The sequence below is a fragment of the Heliconius melpomene genome, chromosome 7, assembly GCF_056956725.1.
Source record: "Heliconius melpomene rosina isolate 202511_hmr_F chromosome 7, ASM5695672v1, whole genome shotgun sequence".
NCBI classification, from domain to species: domain Eukaryota; kingdom Metazoa; phylum Arthropoda; class Insecta; order Lepidoptera; family Nymphalidae; genus Heliconius; species Heliconius melpomene.
This window is the reverse complement of record NC_140395.1, coordinates 10,106,919-10,126,055: the sequence shown is the minus strand read 5'-3', so window position 1 is coordinate 10,126,055 and position 19,137 is coordinate 10,106,919. Positions and strand designations below refer to the sequence as shown.

Genomic DNA, 19,137 nt, shown 5'->3' with positions numbered 1-19,137 from the left:
AAATAAGACATCCCGGAAGAAAAATATCCCGGACCAGGGCAAGGTATATTACATACATAGCACGTTCGATGATGATGAAATATTATATTGTCCTCTTATCGACATCAATAGACCAAACCCTGAATATCAGAAACCTTTTAGAGTTATTTACATGCTAATTGGACCCTTAGCGGTGCACGGTGGCTTGGTGTCATACTCCGATCTCCACTTACTCTATCATAAAGTATATAAATACTCTCTGTAATTTTATTTAGTGACTAAAAATCTTATACAAAATTAAGAATATGTTATTATTTAAGTATATGCATAAGTAATAATAACTACCATTAAAGTTAAACTCGATCAATTATAATTTATTAAAATCGATCAATGTACGTGCCTTTTCACGTAATTAAATTTCACATGACACTCACGTTTCACATTTAAAACGTGGCCGTTGCAATTAACAAATTTATACATAATATATTATACAAGTGTTCTTTTTGAGTTATTGTTACATTTTTTTTATTTATATAATATATATATAAGTCTTTCGTTACGGAGACGACTCACAGTCGAAAATTAGACAGCGTAGAACGCTAAAATTTAGCGTATAGATAACCAAATGAGGGAATGTAGGGAAGCATCAAGAGAGGTCTCCAAATTTCTACGGAAAAACGAGGAAAATGATAATTATCATCTTTGATTATACATATATACCTACCCACGCAACGAACCCACAAAACTAAATTGCAGGCGGCCTCTTATAAGTACTTAAAATATATATATATATATGTATATTTATGTGTCCGCATAGATTTAGAGATTTAGATTTAATAATAATTATAAAAGATTCTTATAATATCTTTCAGTTCACAGTCAAATATAAAATAATAAGAAGTTTTAACTTATTTTCATCGTGTCACTGTCTCACCAAAGCGCGGCGTTGAGTTCTGCCACTCAACACGCAATCCAGTCTCCAGAATTCGGCAGAAAGTGGGGAACGAAGTGTCTTAACACTAGGTTCCCTCTGCCTACCCTGCTGTGTGCGGGATACAGCGTGAGAGAGAGAGAGAGAGAGATCTCATAGAGCTATGTAGTTAGTTCACAGTAACTTAACAATGACACTAACAAGATAACAATAATTATTTCTTAACAAAATCTTTCTAACTTCTAAACTTCGTAACCAATTTGTTGATTAACCGAAAGCAGTCGTGCGGACCTATAATAATTACAGATTATAACTTTTACGGGTGGATAGAATTTTAATTCGCAACGCTGTCCCGGGAGATGAAAAGTTGGTTAATTTAATAATTCTTTAACAATTTAATATTTTTTATATATTAATTTAAGGTATTTTTAACTGGAGTAGAGGTCTTATCTCGCTATGATTGCGTTGATTGGAATATATAAATGTAAAATAAAGCGTTGGTTTCCGCTACTTATTACGCAATATAGGATACGCAACACGCAGGGAATCCTGGTGAGATATCCAAGGTTCAAATTCTTGACATTCAAGCGATTTTCTTTGTCAAAAAATTGTCTTGTAAAATTGTCTTAATGTAATTTTCTATTGGTTTTTGTAAATAAAATAATAAATAAATAAAAAAAAATCTTGATAATATTGATGGTGTAAAGTCTGTTCGTCGCCAGTACTGTAAGTATGTCACAGGCTCATATTCCCATTGGATGGACACACTAAATTACTAACGCCAGCGACGCTTGCACAGGCTAACAAGCAAAAACACAAAAATTACAATAAAAGTTTTACCTACTTAATTCATAGGTAAATCTTTGCGATTTCATATCCATATTCGATTTGTGTAATCGCATTTAAAAGGCACTACTATGGCTGGCAATGTGAAGTTCTTTACAAGCTCAATCCAATATAAAGACGAAAAAAAAAAAAAAAAAAAAAAAAAAAAAAAAAAACAGTCGAATTGATAACCTCCTTTTCTTAGAGAAGTCGGTTAAAAAGATTTTTGTACTCGTTATTTTACTATTTGAAAGAACTGAATAAGATATGTTATTTAAATTAAATACCGACGCATTTACATCTAAATAAATATTATCTTTAATTTACGAGTAAAAATAAAATAAAAACAAATAAATATGATTAAAGTTACTATATTTTTTATTCGATTTACGACTTACGACTACTTAGATAAAATTATGGTGTAGTTCATCCTACAGTCCTGTACAAATTTGCCTAAAATGGAAAGAAAGTCCTGTATTCGTATAAAATAAAAAATAAAATCTATTTTTTTACCATAAACAAATACAAACGACACTACAATAGTAGCATTATATTGCACAAGAAAATTACTTTTCTTACTTCTTACACAATGACTTTCCTAAAACACAAAGGTTCCCACGGCGTCACCAACTTTTACTCGTGATCTTCGCGATTACGCCATGGATGGGCCTTTCAATGTCATCTGAATGCGCAATTAAGATCTAATTTCGAGTTGCTTTCATCAAAGATTTCTACTCGCAACTTATTATTTTATATCGATAATGTAGAATTAATGATAGATATGTTTTTCATTTTACTAAATATATAGCTAACGCTTATTTATACATATTTTCACTAAAATAATGATAGTAATAAAGCATTTTACAAATGTTATGAGGACGTCGGTCTTGGCGCGGTACAGTGACTGACTATTAACGTGACAAGTGCGGGTTTGATTCCTACTCGGGAGAATGAACTTCATTTTTTCTTTTCACACTTTGCTAACCGATACAGCGTGTAATTAAGCTAAAAAAGAAAAGAAAATAAAACAGAAAATATCAGTGGTTATGTATTTAGTTAGAGGGTAAAGTAATAATAATAATATTACTGACTAGATTATTATTATATGCTAAAGACATAAGGTAATAAAATACTTTTTTCTTAAACAATTTGTTTTAAAAGTACCGTAATAATATTATGCTCATTTTACATAAATGTCGTATAATACGAGTTATCATAGATTACAAACGTGAATCTGTATTTACATTCCTGTCAACACACAATCAATGCACGCTCGTTCTGTCAGTTCTGTCAAACATCCGCCATCACTGTTTGTTTCTGTTTAAATTCCATAAACAGATTATGTTAATGAAATTGTTCGAAAAGATAAATAAAATATATTGTATACAATGTATTTATTATTTTATTTGTATAATAACATGTCAAGAAACAAGACGCTATGAAATGTCTTCTAGGAGTGAAGTTTTTAAATTTATATAAAGTGATAACAGCTATGGTTGATATCGTTTACCAGGCTGTGTCAAGTATTTAAATAGACCTTATAAAGTTCTTTTTATTTTGGCTTTACGTTTTATCATTCATATAGCAGGGCAGGCAGAGTTCCGCTACTAATTTCTGCAATGGCGTGGCGGAACTTAACGCCACATGTTGTCTTACTGAAGCAGATAAATTATGAAAATTTCTTATTATTCGCACTGTCAGACGTGTTTTCTTTTTCTCTGCGCCAAATAAGTAAATTTTGACTAAATTCGTTACTCAATTTTTCATGAATAAGTAAATTTAAGATTCCAAACACAGAAACTTTCACACATGCCATACTATTACAACAAATATAAATATAATATACCTACTTGCGTAGAATTTAACAAGACTCATTTAAATATGAATAATAAGATGAGATAATTACATCATATCTAAGTAATTAACTTTTACTTGGAAGTTCTCACGAGCTTTAATTTGAATAAATTGTGTTTCTTGTTTTTGTATAAAAACAAAATATGATTCGAGAATCAAATTTACATAATCATTTCTCTTTCAGATAAAAAAGTAATAGGTACATATAATATCCATATAATACATTTTTTCAACAAATGTAATTTTATACATACAGTTCTCTCGCAACATCAAAAAACCTTATTAAAGAAACTGATACAAAATTGACTTTACAAATTAGATTATCTACGAAACAAGATCAAAGCAAAATGCACAAGATCTTGACATATACAGCCAAAGCAAATAAATTTACAAAACAAATATGGACCATTTTAAATATACTTCAGTGACATTATAAATTTTCAATGAAACTTTTAGATATAATAATAAGGAAATGAAAACTGTAAATGTTAATTTAAAAGTTTAATTTAAATTTCAACGCCATCTATCGTTAAATATTTGAACTACGTACCCTTTGACCGTAAAGTGGGGGGTCTAGCGCGCCCCCGGGCCGAAACATCGCCGCGCTAACTGCTGCCATCTGCCGGCTACCTCACTTTGCCCTTCCAACGAGACATTGCTCTGGAACAAAATAAACGTTTAAATTAATAATAAATTCACCAAAATTGTATGATATATACAGAAGAATAAGAAAAATAAAAAGATTAGGCAATTAATAAGATTTTAAAGTATCTACAAAAGGTCTAATATTTTAAATTACAATTTTTTAATCTTAGTAACTCTTGGTAAGTCAACATGTTACGATAAAATTAAGAATTTCTAAATATCCATTTCTTACAAATAATCTATCCTCAAACGATTTATCAATAAAAAGTTGGTTTAATATATTCCAACACATCAAGAATTTAATAATAACATTTTCCAAAGTAATTAGGTATTATTAATATAATAATAATAATATGACCTTTAGTCTAAGGGCAGGTCTGAACGGTTACAACGGTAGTGTCATGCTTCAGCGAGCAAGGCCTGTACCGGGTTTCCTTTCGTTCTCATACTTTTTGTATTCCTTTGTGCAAATTATTGTTTACCTCTCGATCTCGTGACTGGTTATTATCAAGTTTAAAAACGTCACTTACAAAGGTAACGGCCGTGGATTTGGATTTTTGGATTTGTATGGCTTGAAAGGTCAATTTTAGTCTATTATTTATCACAAAATTAAATACAAATTATATCGCAGTTAAATATCTGACTGCAAACGCAACGTTTGTGGGTTCTATTCTAGCCTAGTTATTTTCATTGCTATAGAAAATACTGGAAGTCCACCCAATTTCAGCATTTTAAAGTATTATTCCACACCTAGGAAAGAAAATCAATTTTTATACGTTTCCTATATATTACGAGGTAGAGTTTCGCAACTCAAATTCGGTCCGGAAATGGAGAACGGAGTATCTTAACAATAGAGTCTCCCAAAGTAAACTGATATTTACAAGAAAAAACCTTAACACTAACAAAACTTACTTCCATTCCATTATATAAAGTAAAAATATACAAACGCATCCTATCACCGGAATACCTTGGCGTATTCGACAACAATTAACTTTTTGTTCCCTAAAACCACGTTTCAGATGTACATACATACATACATACATACAAACATACATTTTTTAGAGCTATTATTATTGTGCTATGCTTGCACAGCCGGTGCCGGGCCGGTGCCGGTGTCATTGACACGGCTTCCTACTATTCCCACAGTGCACAGAGAGTGCATAGTAATAAATGTTTAATAGTTACCTTTATGTGTACCTACGTACTATACGAGTATTAAACAGTTAAAGATAATCTTGTGTTTAACATTGTATTTTATATTGTCATGGTTGTTATGGTTTTTTATTACTATAGATAGTTTTTTTTATGTCGTATTTAATAATAAGGTTAAGGCCAAAAACATAGAAAATGCTAAAAAATATATTCAAAAATGAGAGAAATAAAATTCATTTTCCTGCTCTCATAAAAAAAATTGACTGAGTAGGTACACCACACCATCACACGAGTAAACTATCTCGAACGCGGGGTAAAACTTAAAGTCAAAACTAATAGATGAGATTTTTTTCTATTCTTTACTTTCCGCCAAATTCTAAGCACATTTCGTGTTGACACAAATAATTTCCTCAAGTGGGGATTGAACCCACAACTTGTCACATTTAAACTCACCCCCCTTTCTGCCCCTGCGCCACGACTGGCCTCTAAACACATAAGATATCAAAAATATAAGACCACAAAGGATAAATATACACTATAAAAAAATTATTCATTTAGTATTTCGAAATCTTACAAACAAACAATAGCACAGTTTTTCCATTCACATAATACCCCACATAAGGCAACGAGGTAATATACGAACCTTGTAAAAATACTTAAGTGTTTTATAAAAGTTATCATAACAGCCAACTAGCCTCGAAATTCTTTATATCTTTTATAAATATTATCTTACGTCTAAATGTAAAACTATATTTTTGTTAAATTTAAATTTTGAGATTAAGATATATTTCTTTATTTATATTTTCATTTCTTAGCTCTGAAGTCCAGGCAAAGCGCGGCGTTTAGTTCCGCCACTCAACAGTGCCTCCAGAATATGCCGGAAAGTGGAGAACGAAGTGTCTTAACACTAGGTTCTCTCTACCTACCTTGCTGTGTGAGGGATACAGCGTGAAGCTGATTTAATTTATATTCTTTAAATACGACGTTATGGGTTCGATTTCCGCTCTGGTAAAAACGACAAAGCAAGGCGCTCAGCTCTGTCACTCAACCGCATAATAAATCGCATCGAATAAAGAAAGTTTGTTTAATCTTCTAAAAACACATACAGCTAACATTGATTCGACCTGGTTTAAACGAGTTCACGTTAATTTTCTAAAGGCGAAGCGATAATATGTTGCTAGTAACTAACTTGCCTTTTTTTTAGCTTCAGTAGGCAGAGAGAACATAATATTAAGACACTCCGTTCCCCACTATCCACCGAATTCTTGAAACGTTTTGCCCTAGTACCAAAGTAAAAAAATTAGATTTGGGGAATGACTAATAAATCGACGGCCTCTATTGACTTACATACATTATATATATGCAGTATAGGATAAGTGTACTGACCTAACTTACTTTCGATTTCATATGACATGCCTACTTACCTACTAAAATTATATTATGTTTTATACGCATAAATTATAATTTAACTATAGTATAACGGTTAAAGAAAATTATCTTTTAATAGTGTCACTGGCTGTGGGTTTGATTCTCACTCGGAGGAATGAAAATTAGATATTTTTATTGTTTCGGCTTTTTGTTGATAAATTAGATAACTTAATGTTCAATTGTTGTTCTTTTATTAAATTGTTTTGTATATTGTCATCATAGATATACCACACATAAGGAACAAATATATATTTAATATTTCCATAGCTGTACATGTAGGCTCTATAACACAAAAAAATTGATGTACTTCAAATACTTTTCCTACAGGAGAGATGAATTCTTTCAAGCGGGAATTAAACCCATAACCGCCGCCTTTTACAGTTAGCTGTGCCAATGCCAAGACGACCTCTGAATAATAATAAATTCAAATGTATATATTTCCCCGATAATAATATTTTTAAAATATATAAAATAATCCTATAGAGTAATAATCCTTTAAATATTTTTATTATTTCTATAAATATTGGTTATTTCAAGCGGAAGCTTTGAAGTAAAAAACACAAAGGATTCTAACTTATAAGTAACGGTATTGTATATCGTGACTCTACCTACAATTTATATTAAGTTACTATACCCACTCACGTATCTAACTATAGTAACATATATATATTTTTTATTTAAGGAACAATTAAAAACACAAAATTTACTATCATATTTTGCGAAAAGAATTGTCTTATAAACTGTAAGTTGTTTAGGTAATAGTATTTTTTTAAAACCTGACGTTTTGAACTCCTTACAGAAGGCAAGAAGAAGACCAGAGACTATTGTTAAATATCACAAAGATTTTTACAGAATACTTTAAACTTCTGTACGTTTTTTCTTGTTTTAAATATATAACATTGAACTTTATCCTTCAACAAAGACATCCGGATTAAAGTCACGCAGCATCCAAAACTATTTTTTCCTTATTTACATCATATAAATACGATTATTTATGTATCTTTTATATTAAAAAAAACTACTTTAATAAACCGAGTAAAGATGTGATTTAAATCTGTTTCAATTTTAAACTCTACAAGAACTAATTGTATTTCTTCAATTGTAATTCATCAAATATGGTATTTGGAGGGTGCCAGTTGCCACTCCACTTTGCCTATATCACGTCATATCTAGAAGACACGAAGAAGAAGAAATCATAAACTGTAAATTCGATTCAATAATTGACATTTTGACAGATGCAGTTCTTGTACCACATACATATGTCGGTCACGGACCTCGCCACCCGGTTTTGCAATACCAACTAATTAATTCAAATTCAAATTCAAATTCAAAATATTCTTTATTCAAATAAACTTTATAAGCACTTTTGAATCGTCGAATGTACATGTCAACAAAAAGCTACCATCGGTTCGGAAGGCAGTTCTGCTGAGAAGAGCCGGCAAGAAACTCAACAGTTGCTCTTTTTAAAGTCAATGGTATATTTTACTATTACATTAGTTGGCTAGCTAGCTGTCCTGCCTGACATTCAATAGACATTAATTCCATACATGCTTATCCTCTAAATATTCTTGAACAGTGTAATAAGCGAATTCGATAAAATATCAATAAATTTGTATTTACGCTCTGTCGTCTACGTTTTTAAGATATGGCCGACATGCTGGTGGGTCGGACATCTTGATAAATGATATAGTTTACTTGGAGTTATTCGCTTTGTCTCCTATAATATTATATTTGTTATTTTATAGAATGTGAGAAAATAAAAACGTATTATATATTAATATATGGCATTCTCTAAATAACAAATGGTAGCGTATTTTTATTATTATGATTATTGTGATCGTAGCGCGATGGTTGTGGTCAATCTCCACTCGGGGATAATGAATTATTACATATTATAATATTTTCATCTCTTCACTCTGGCTCTACAAAGGCAAAAGCTCGGTGTTGGATTCAACACGCAACGCCTCCAAAATTTGACGGAAAGTGGGGAACGGACTACGGAGTGCCTTAACACTACGTTCCCTCTACTTACCCTGATAAAGCGTGAATCTGAAAATAGCTGAAAATGAAATATTTGTATAAATACAATTATTAACATATAAAATATTTCGATCAGCAATCGTACATAATATAAGGTTCTTTATGTCCATTCAAGGTTCCTCTTGACATTACAAAATAAATATAAATATACCTCAATCCAATCCATACTAAAAGTACAAAGTCGCAAGCACATTGTCCTATATTAAGTCGAGCGTAAAATCTCGTTTTTATCGCTAAATCCTACGCGATGCCGTCATTTTTCCAGATCTCCATTACATTATTAGCACTTAAGTTCCTTATACGAGAAGCTCACAATCTTTGCTTTGCAAATTGCGTCATACCACTTATATATGGTGGTATTTATGGTCATGGGGTGACCTAGATATGAGTTTTGTTGCCTTATTTAAACTTAAAATTCTTAAAGAAAGATGGTAAAATTTGATATTACTCACTTATAAGAATGGAGGTAAAAGGAAATTTTGAATAGTTGTAAACTATTACAAAAAAATAATTAAAAAAACTAAATATCTACTTACTAAAAATTTATAAATCTTTATATTGTACTAATAATTTCTTTGACAATCCAATTCACATTAATAAAACACAATCATCCTATCTTTATTACTATGGTATATATAATATTTATATTAAAACTAATTATATAGAAAACTATTTAAAAACGTAAAATCCCCTCACAGTAATCTTTGTTCTCTTAGAGCGCTCCTCCTCACTCATCAACGTAGATGCCAAATTTCAGCATACTACACTCTTTCTAATTCCAGCTGTACAGCATCTATCAGTCACTTAGTAACAGCAATATATGTGCATTTAAACTCCATATCTGTATACCCGAATATAGTGAAGTAGGCAGAGGGAACCTGGGAACCTACAACAGTGAGATTTAACAAGTAGCAAATTATAAACAAATATAATACACAATAATATTTACGATAAATACATCACATATATTATATTATAACTTCATATGAAGTACGTCAGTTATGCAATGGAAATTTTATATGCATTTCAAATTTCACTCACTTCTAGCGCTGAGAGGAGAAAATATTATATTAATCTTCGCGGACGTACGAATTCATCATTTTCTGTTCAGCAAATTTCTGCACTTGTAGTTATTTGCGAAGATAAACGATTGCTCGTAGAACGTAGCTTGTATGCAAATTGAATACCACCTTCAACACTTTGTCTTAAGTAATATATATTGTGATATGAGTTTAGTTTGTACTGGTTTAGTATGAGTTGATATATTTTGATTTGTTTACAGAAAATAGTAAATAAATGTTATAAAAATATATATCTATCGTCTGAGGCCAGTCGTGGCGCAGATTTGGGGTTGTGGGTTCAATTCCCACGCAGCATAATGAAATCCATACCTATATTATAAATTCGAAAGTAACTCTGTCTGTCTGTCTGTCTGTCTTTCTGTCTTTTACGCAATCAGGTCCAAACCACTAATTTAATTGTGATAAAATACTCATATAGAGATACTTGAGGGTCCCGGGATGAACATAGGATACTTTTTTTTCTCATATTTGTAATATTTTCGATATGGTATATAATATATTAAAATAATTAATTTGACATGCAATTTATTCCGCCATGTTAATAACAATCGTCGCGTTGCTAAGCAACGGCTTACAGAGTTTGTTGTTTTAAGAAAACGTCACCCAAAGTGAGTTTGCTTAATGCATACATGGCGCGCGCTGATATAGATTTGTATAAATTAACAAAAATTAGATGATTTCTGTAATTTGATATTCATCCTTATGAAAATAAATATAATAGTCACTTTTAGCATTTCATCTTGATGGAAATTATAGTTTACTGTATAACATTCTAATAAATAATTAAGATGTCATTGATTCGGAATGACCTAGCCTACGAGTGGTATAGTATGACCGACGCGAACGGGCAGATGACTTTGATGATTTTGTAAATTTTTATATATTTTCGAATTACTATTATTTTTTATGTAATTATTTGCTGCTTATAATTAATTTATCTCAGTTCGGTTATCTATACCGATGTTATTCACTTAAAATATCGTAATTTTAATAATTTGGGATTTTATTTAATATTGGTCGCAAAAATTAATAATTATTTAATATAGAAAAATGTTTAGTACGCGCGCACGGCAAACTTTAGGTACTTTTTCTAATATTAAGAATTTCCTTTAGTTACTTTTACTTCTTTTGTTTGTTCGTTTCGGTTACTCAGATATTTTTTCTAATAATAAATCTTCACTTATTATTATTTTTTAACTTATTTTAATTATTTAGGCTTATATTTTCGCGGGCGTAGCCGCGTCCGGGCCTACTAGTACTTAATATTTTCATTTTTCTCGCTCTGGTAACGGGACAAAAAGCGCGGCGTTGAATTCCGCCACGTACACACAATGCCTGGAGACATTGGAAATGGAAGTCAGCGAAAATTGGGGAAAAGAAATGTTTTAACACTAGGCTTATAGGTCCCCTCTGCTTACCCTACTATGTGCGAGCAATTTTTTTATTCTATAATAAATATTATTTATTAAGTTTATGACCACAGATAACAAAATACTATTAACTCACACACACACACATCGATCTCATTTTAAATATTTTTTAAAAAATATTACAGACAGACTGGCATTGCGATACCTGTCACTGTCAGTTTAAATCTGTATACAAAATACAAGCTCATTAAATACAAGGTTGTAGTGGAAAAAAAGCAAATTACAAGCTGACCGCGACCTAAAACCGTTTTGAAGACGTTTGTGACTGACACAGTATATTGTCACGAATTTCTTTACTGTGGCTATTATTATATTATCTGTGCATCGATAGATAGATAGATAAATCTAGTAATTATTCTGGTAAGTATAAATATTGTTACTAATATAATTCTTGGGCCCTCAAATATAAAATATATTTCCTCTTTTCCCTTTTTCTGATAAAAATTCTAAAACGCGTTTCAGTTCACGGGGCTAAAACCTCGATATGAAATATATATTTTATAGGTAGTTTTAACATTGATAGCAAGTATCTATATGGATATCTTAGCGTTTTAGATTGGATCCCTGTGAAATTGTCTTAAGCGGGTTATATTGTGTTTTAAAAAATGCAGTAGAATATATTTTTAAAAGGCAAGTTCGTGTAAAAATAGAAAAACGTTCGATGACTAAGCTATATACCTAAATTGTAAAGCAATAAAATCAGATTCATTTGATTACAACCTACGACTTTAATGACATTAGCTTACTTAAATTGAATTCAGACTGCTAAATTAAGGATATTAACTATACAAACTAAATCGTACAGTTATTCATTGTTATCTAAATGATGACTTTTACTTGACCTTTCAATAAAAAGGGAAGGCCAACGTTTTAATTTCAGTATTAGAAAGGCAACGTCAAAAAATGTAAGAAAAATACTTAGATTAAATTGTCATTTATTCAGCTATCGAAAAAACTCAACAATGATAGAGATTGTGAAAATTAGAGTCTATTCTCTATTTTTTATTTTATGTAAAAAGTCTAGTCGACGACAATGGCGAAGACGCGACGGTTGCGAATTTTATTTTATTGAGCACTATATTTCAAAATATAATACTTTACATATTTATTTAAATACACATTTCCATACATATTTCTGTGTGATTCCAATCTAAACTGACCAAACCCTGATTGCTATAAAAAAATACTATTTTACAGTACAAAAATATTATTCTTATTCTACAGTCCATTTATTTACGTAAACATTTTAGTTCAGCTTCGTCATAAAAATATGTAACGTGATAATTTTTCGGACGCGTGACGAATGTCAAAATGGACGTAGATACGAAATCCTGCTAACGTAACATGTAATACATAGACATACGTGCTTGTTGGCATACAAAATATACTTTTTTCTATAAACTCACGTTCTTTTTAGTTCGCAAAGTCATTCCAGTTGTTCTCACTTTTAAATTTGTGTATTTTTAGTTTATTTTGTATAAGTTATATAATAATTAGGTACAAATATATAATATTTATAAACATTATAAATTTTAATAAATTTAATAAGAAAATATATGTTAAAATAATATAACCTGATTCTATAATAACATCAACCAACCATCATAATAAATATAAGTTCTCGAGCCTTAAGCGTCTCTAAAAGTAGAGCCAAAAAGTTTTACAAACAAAAGAAAATATTATTAGAGAAAATAATATTATCAATGACGTCATATATTATTTTCCCTAATAATATATTATACAAATTTAGGAATATAGGTTGTAATATATACCTATACGGCATTATTACTAATTATTAATTCATACCAAAAATATTTATAAACATTATAATTATGATTTTCAGTCACGTCATCCGGTCGTAATCTGACACAAAGTGACGCAAGCATCTAATTACAATCACAACTAGACTGAGACGTTCACACACCCGGCACTTCGTTGTAAATATAAGTAAAGTAAGCTTTACGCTGTATCCCGCAAACAGGAGGGTAGGCAGAGGGAAAGTCTCTAGTGTAAAGACACTCCGTTCTCCACTCTCCCTCAAATTCTAAGGCGGAACTCAACGCCACCTTTTATTGGACAGCAGAGCGAAGAAATCGAAATATAAATTTAATTAAATATTTCATTTCCTCGAATGGGAATCGAACCCACAACAAACCGCGTTTACAGTCAAATATTATAAGTAAATTTTATATAATAAATAATATATTATGCTAATTCTGTCGCAACTACTTACGCTTAACAACTTTTCTATGTAACTTTCAATGTTACAACATCTACTAATTGGTATAAATTAGGTTTAATACTGTCTAAGATATAAATGTAGCGTAGGAGCACTATATGATTGTGGATTCGATCCCCACTCGAGAAAATGAAATATTTAATATTTTTATTTTACGGCGTTGTGTTCCGCCACTCAACATCTATAGATACATATATACATAATTAATGCATGAAATACGTCGTGACTTATAAAGCAAAAGTAAACCCCCAACTATTTATATTTGTATTAAAAACACATATTATGGTTCCGATATCTAGATTTCATTAGATATCTAGATTAATATTACCCTCTTACTATAATAACAATTGAAATTTCTTTCTTAACTGCTCTTACCTTTAATTAATATAACAAAAATGTTAATGTACAATGTGTTCCATTCAATATATTAATTGCACATTGAGACCAGTTATTTTAATTAATCCATAATGAGGCCACAGAATATTTTAATAAATAATTAATTAAAATAGTAATTGGCTTTGACATTTTTTAATTGTATTGGTTTCTGCTTGTAAGTATGTTTGTTTACGTTATCGTTCTTATAAAAATAACAAAAAGTACAAAATACAAAAAAACTGTCAAGTGCGAGTCGGTAACCGAAGGTTCCGTATTATTTACAGGATTGTACTTACGGGAATGGGAAATACTTACAAAAGTTGAAATGAACAACAATCATAAATTTGTAAGTGTTTATCTATAATTTACCTTATTTGGAAATTTGATAATTGCAGGTCTACGGGAAACACAGAACAGATAAACAAGCGATTCTGATGTGAAGTGAAGAAGTCTACTAATGACCTACATTGAAAATATTTATTACTCTGGAAGCCCACAATGGCCTTCAATAGCTTTGAGTGATCACCCCTTTAATTCAAGCTCACGTGGAGCTGGAATTAAAATGAAATTAAATCAGCTTCACGCTTTATCCCACCCTTAGCAGGATAGCCAGAGGGAACCTAGTGTTAAGACCTCCGAGCGAAGAAATGTAAATATTAATTTAAATAAATATTTATTTTCCTTGTTCCCCTGCCAAACCAGAAAACAAACTCTATACACATATAGAAATACTGACCAGCTGACAGGTGTAAGCAGTAAGAAGAATAGGTCGACTCAATCCCGCCATATCACCGTTAACATGACCGGTTGAGAATAAGATATATTATATGGTGCAAATTAAAAGGGAGAAGCGGATTTAAAAAAAAAAATTATGTACGTTACTATATATGTAATCGTTACGTTTCGCCACTCAACAAGCAATGCCTCGACAGAAAAGCGGAAAGTGGGGAACGGAGTATCTTAACACTAAGTTCCCTCTACCTACCTACCTATATGCGGGATACAACGTGAATGAAAATAGAAAAAAGTGATGTAAAAATAGTAATTATAATTGAAACAGCTGGGCTAGATTTAAGTTGAGACTCTTTTCTATACTTTGCCTCCCCAGTTTCCTCCCACCCTGCTATCTGCGGGATACAGCGTGAAACAAAAAAAGAAAAGCAACTTCTTACACATTAATTACTTTTATTCTTTATACCACACACCAAATCTCTCAGTCTGCCCTTAATTAATGAGAGAACGTCTACGAGTAGGGCGTTGACGTCGTGCCTTATTTGTCCTGGCGTTTCTATTACATTATACTTTTCATATAAATCTGTGTCAAGAGCCAACACACGCTTGTGAGCTATAGAATTACAAATATATCTTACATATAAAAACATACGTTTATTTGATATTGCAAAAAATAACTGTTATACTATAAATAAGTGTGGACTGTAAGCTGCTTTATAAGTTTAGTATAAGTCTGCCTTAGAGTGATAAATGCATGATTAAATTGAACTGGAGATATATTTCGTGCATTTTTTTTGCATCACGTTATATTTTTCGCACAAAGCAGGATAGTGTTATGACACTCCGCTCCGCTCCGAATTCTGAAGGCAATGAGAGCTGACTGGGGAAACTAGAAACCGCGCTTTGCATCGACACTATAGCGAAGAAATTAAAATATTAAATATCTTATTTCCTCGAGTGGGAATCGAACCCACGACCGAGCGTACAATCACACTCTTGCGCACCTGCGCCAAGACTCGAAAATATATCTGAAAGAAATCGAAACAACGTAAAATAAGTAATTAAAACAATACCAGCACGCAAGTATATATTCAATTATTCGCCTGAAGTGTGATGTGATAGTGCATAACGATTGGCTTGAAAATTGCACTAATAACTATGTTTTTCAAATGACGTAATTTAGTGATAGATAACTAAACGAGCTAAAAAGGCTTCGACTGCTTCACGTAACGTTTATTTACGTTTCCTTACATTCGTTTAGGTAAGTAAGTGAGAAATTATAAAAATAAAACAGTCATCAAAATTTTAACTATTTTTATTTTTTAACCTTACGCTGTATTCCGCATAGAGCAGGGTAGACAGGGAACCTAGTGTTAAGACAGTCCACCCCCCATTTTCCGCTGAACTCTGGAGGGAGGAACCCAGCTCCGCGCTTTTACTTCTTTACCAGAGCGAGAAACTCACAATATTATATATTTCATTTCCTACGAGTGGGAATCGAACCCATAATCTTTAGCATGCCTCAACAAAGAACAACACTAACTCGTGTTTGCTTTTATGAGAATGCGATGTAATACCGCCATTAGTCAGTACAGTTAAATGCACCTCACTGACTGCTGTCTATGTAAATATATGAAGTCGTTACATAACTGTTTACATGTTATTATAATGATGCCTTAGAAATATTTGTATAAATTGTTATTATTATTTTGGTTTTTTTTAAGTAAAACTTTTTGACTTGAACTTGAAATAATTTAGACTATACCTAATAGTGACATAATGCAACGAGTGTGGGTTCAAATCTTAGTCGATACAATGCTTATTTACATAATTACATTACAATGTGTTATATAATTTAGTGTGGAAGTTCTATAAGCAAGTGGGAAATAGAGACTTGAAGATGACTTTTCACTAAGTTACCGATAAGACGTGAAATATCCGTATTCAACATTTCCTTTATAAGTAAAGACAATGGCTTACACCAAAACTTAAGTTCGATTTTCTCCAATATTTATTTACTACATCTACATTTGACGGTAAAAGCCATATTTCTGAGTTCGATATTCACTTAGAGATTTTTTTTTCTCGCTCTAGTTAGAAAAAAAAAAACACGGCGTTAGATTTAAGCACTCAATACGTATCGTATCGGAAATTGGACGGAGTGTCTCAACTCTAGGTTCCCTGCACCTACCTTGCTATATTCTGCATATTTTATACCATACACCAAATACATTTAAATAGTTAGTATAAATTAAAACAAAAATTAGCATAAACAACACACATGTGGTACACAAGGTGCACAGCATCTTTGTGCTCCATTTAACAAGTGGGTTAAATAGCGAAACAATACTCAATTACCGTTTCACGTTATTCCTGTTGCATTATACTGATAATTCTTATTGTTAGACGGATGCTTTTTAGGGTTCCGTGCCCGAGGGGCAAAATAGGACCCTATTATTAAGATTCCACTATTTGTCTGTCTGTCTAAGCAGTATATCAGGAACTGTGATAGTTGGAGAGTTGACATTTTTGGAGATGATCCGTAGCCGCTGTAACAACAAATACTAAAACATAGAATAAAATAAATATTTAAAGGGGCTCCCATACAATGCGAGATTTTTTTGACGTTTTTATAGATAACGGAACGGAACCTTTGTTGACATTTCCGACTCGCACTTAGCCGGTTTTTTAGCTTTATGTACATCCCGTATTCAGCATACAGACCGTAATGACTAGACTCTCCCATTCTATTTTATATTGTAGGTACAATTTATTGACGACGCACGTCTATTTATCTTCAGGTCGTACTTTAGTGGCAATGCAGAAAAAAATATCCCTTAAAGTTATATATTCCTGATATATCTCTCTGCCCACTCTGTGATATGAGGAATACAGTGCGAAATTGTGAAAAAACGAAACATAATTTTCGAGCAAAGATTTTAATTACTAAACAAAATAGTTTCGTTGATGTTTCTTAAATTAATGAAAAGAGTTACTAAGTAGGCTCTATGTTTCTCACACTTACTCAAGTTAACAATTAATTAATTTATTTAAACACTGAGTTCTGCCACTCCACACGCTATGCCTCCAGAGTTCCGCGGAGAGTGGGGAACGTAACTGTCTCAATGGGAACGGAGTGTCTTAACACTAGGTTCCCTCTGCCTTTCCTGCTATTTACGGGACACAAATAAATAACAAGCAACACACATTAATATATGTAAACCCATATATAAAGTGTGTCATTAGTCGGCTTTCCTTTCCCATGTTTCCAATTGTGATATAAATTGCCAACCGTACACGTAAAACCCATAATAGAGCCAGCCTTACTTAAACACGTTCGCTCTCATTTCACAACCAAATCTATTAGAGGCACTTCGCAATCGCCGTTTTTTTAAAAGCTTTTATTTTTCTTTTTTTCTTTGTATTTGTTTTATGTAGGTGTTAAAAATAAAATATTATGTGTATTTATTTTGATATGGCAAACCTTTTGTTGTTATTGAATTATTTTATTTATTTAGCTATAAGAAGAAAATGTATGATACTTACGATACTTTTTGATTAATGAATTATATGTATAATTATTTATAAAAATAAAATAAAAAAAATAAAAAATCAGCTTCACGCTGTATCCCGCACACAGCAGAGTAGGCAAAAGGGAACTCTAGTGCTAAGACACTCGTACCCCACTTTCCGTCGAACTCCCGAGACACTATCTGATGAGTGGCGAAACTCAATGTCATGCTTTGCCTCGTTACCAGAGCGTGGAAATTAAAAAAATAAATATAATAATAATCAAATTCATAACTATCCTCCGTACATAACTCGGGGGAATTAATTATTTTCATTCGCAATGCCTCAAAAATTGTCGAATTTTGACGTGTAAGGACAGAGTGTTCCCTCTGCCTACCCAGCTATATGTGATACAGCGTGAAATAAAAAAAAAGGTTCATTAACACTTAAATAAAAACTGTGAAATTAATAACAGTTACTAAAATATTATGACTGCTAGCGAAATGGCAAAGCTGTTAATTACTGAAACAAACAATAATTCTTAGGCAGCGAGCGTAACAATATGCAATATGTAATAATATCTCAGACAAAAGTGCAAGAGTTAACGTAATTTCTTACACAACGACATAAAAACACATGTATATATATATATATATATATATATGTGAATGTGTGTTTTGGTATCCACAGCCGCTTGTGTAGCATAGACAGAAGGTAAGGGAAAATTTTATTAGCACGTATGTTCTTTTGTTTAATTTTTTTATCTTCACGCCTTATCCCGCATGGTGAAGAAACCCGGAGTTAATATATTTTAGTAAAGAATGTATTGCAATATATTATTAGTCTCTACGAAATTGATTATTGTTTGAGTTCTAAAATAAATAGAATTTCAAGAATATCTCCTGTATCGTACGC

The 19,137-nt window shown here is 31.6% G+C and overlaps 1 protein-coding gene across 1 annotated transcript in view; it reads right to left on the bottom strand.

The window, feature by feature from the left end:
• Positions 1-19,137, bottom strand: part of RhoGEF64C (Rho guanine nucleotide exchange factor at 64C) — a 122,435-nt gene that overhangs the window by 41,391 nt on the left and 61,907 nt on the right. The window contains exon 3 of the mRNA XM_085188719.1: positions 4,140-4,249. Within this exon, the coding sequence (XP_085044845.1) occupies positions 4,140-4,208 (69 nt within the window). The 5' untranslated portion in view covers positions 4,209-4,249. The remainder of the gene's footprint in view (positions 1-4,139; positions 4,250-19,137) is intronic.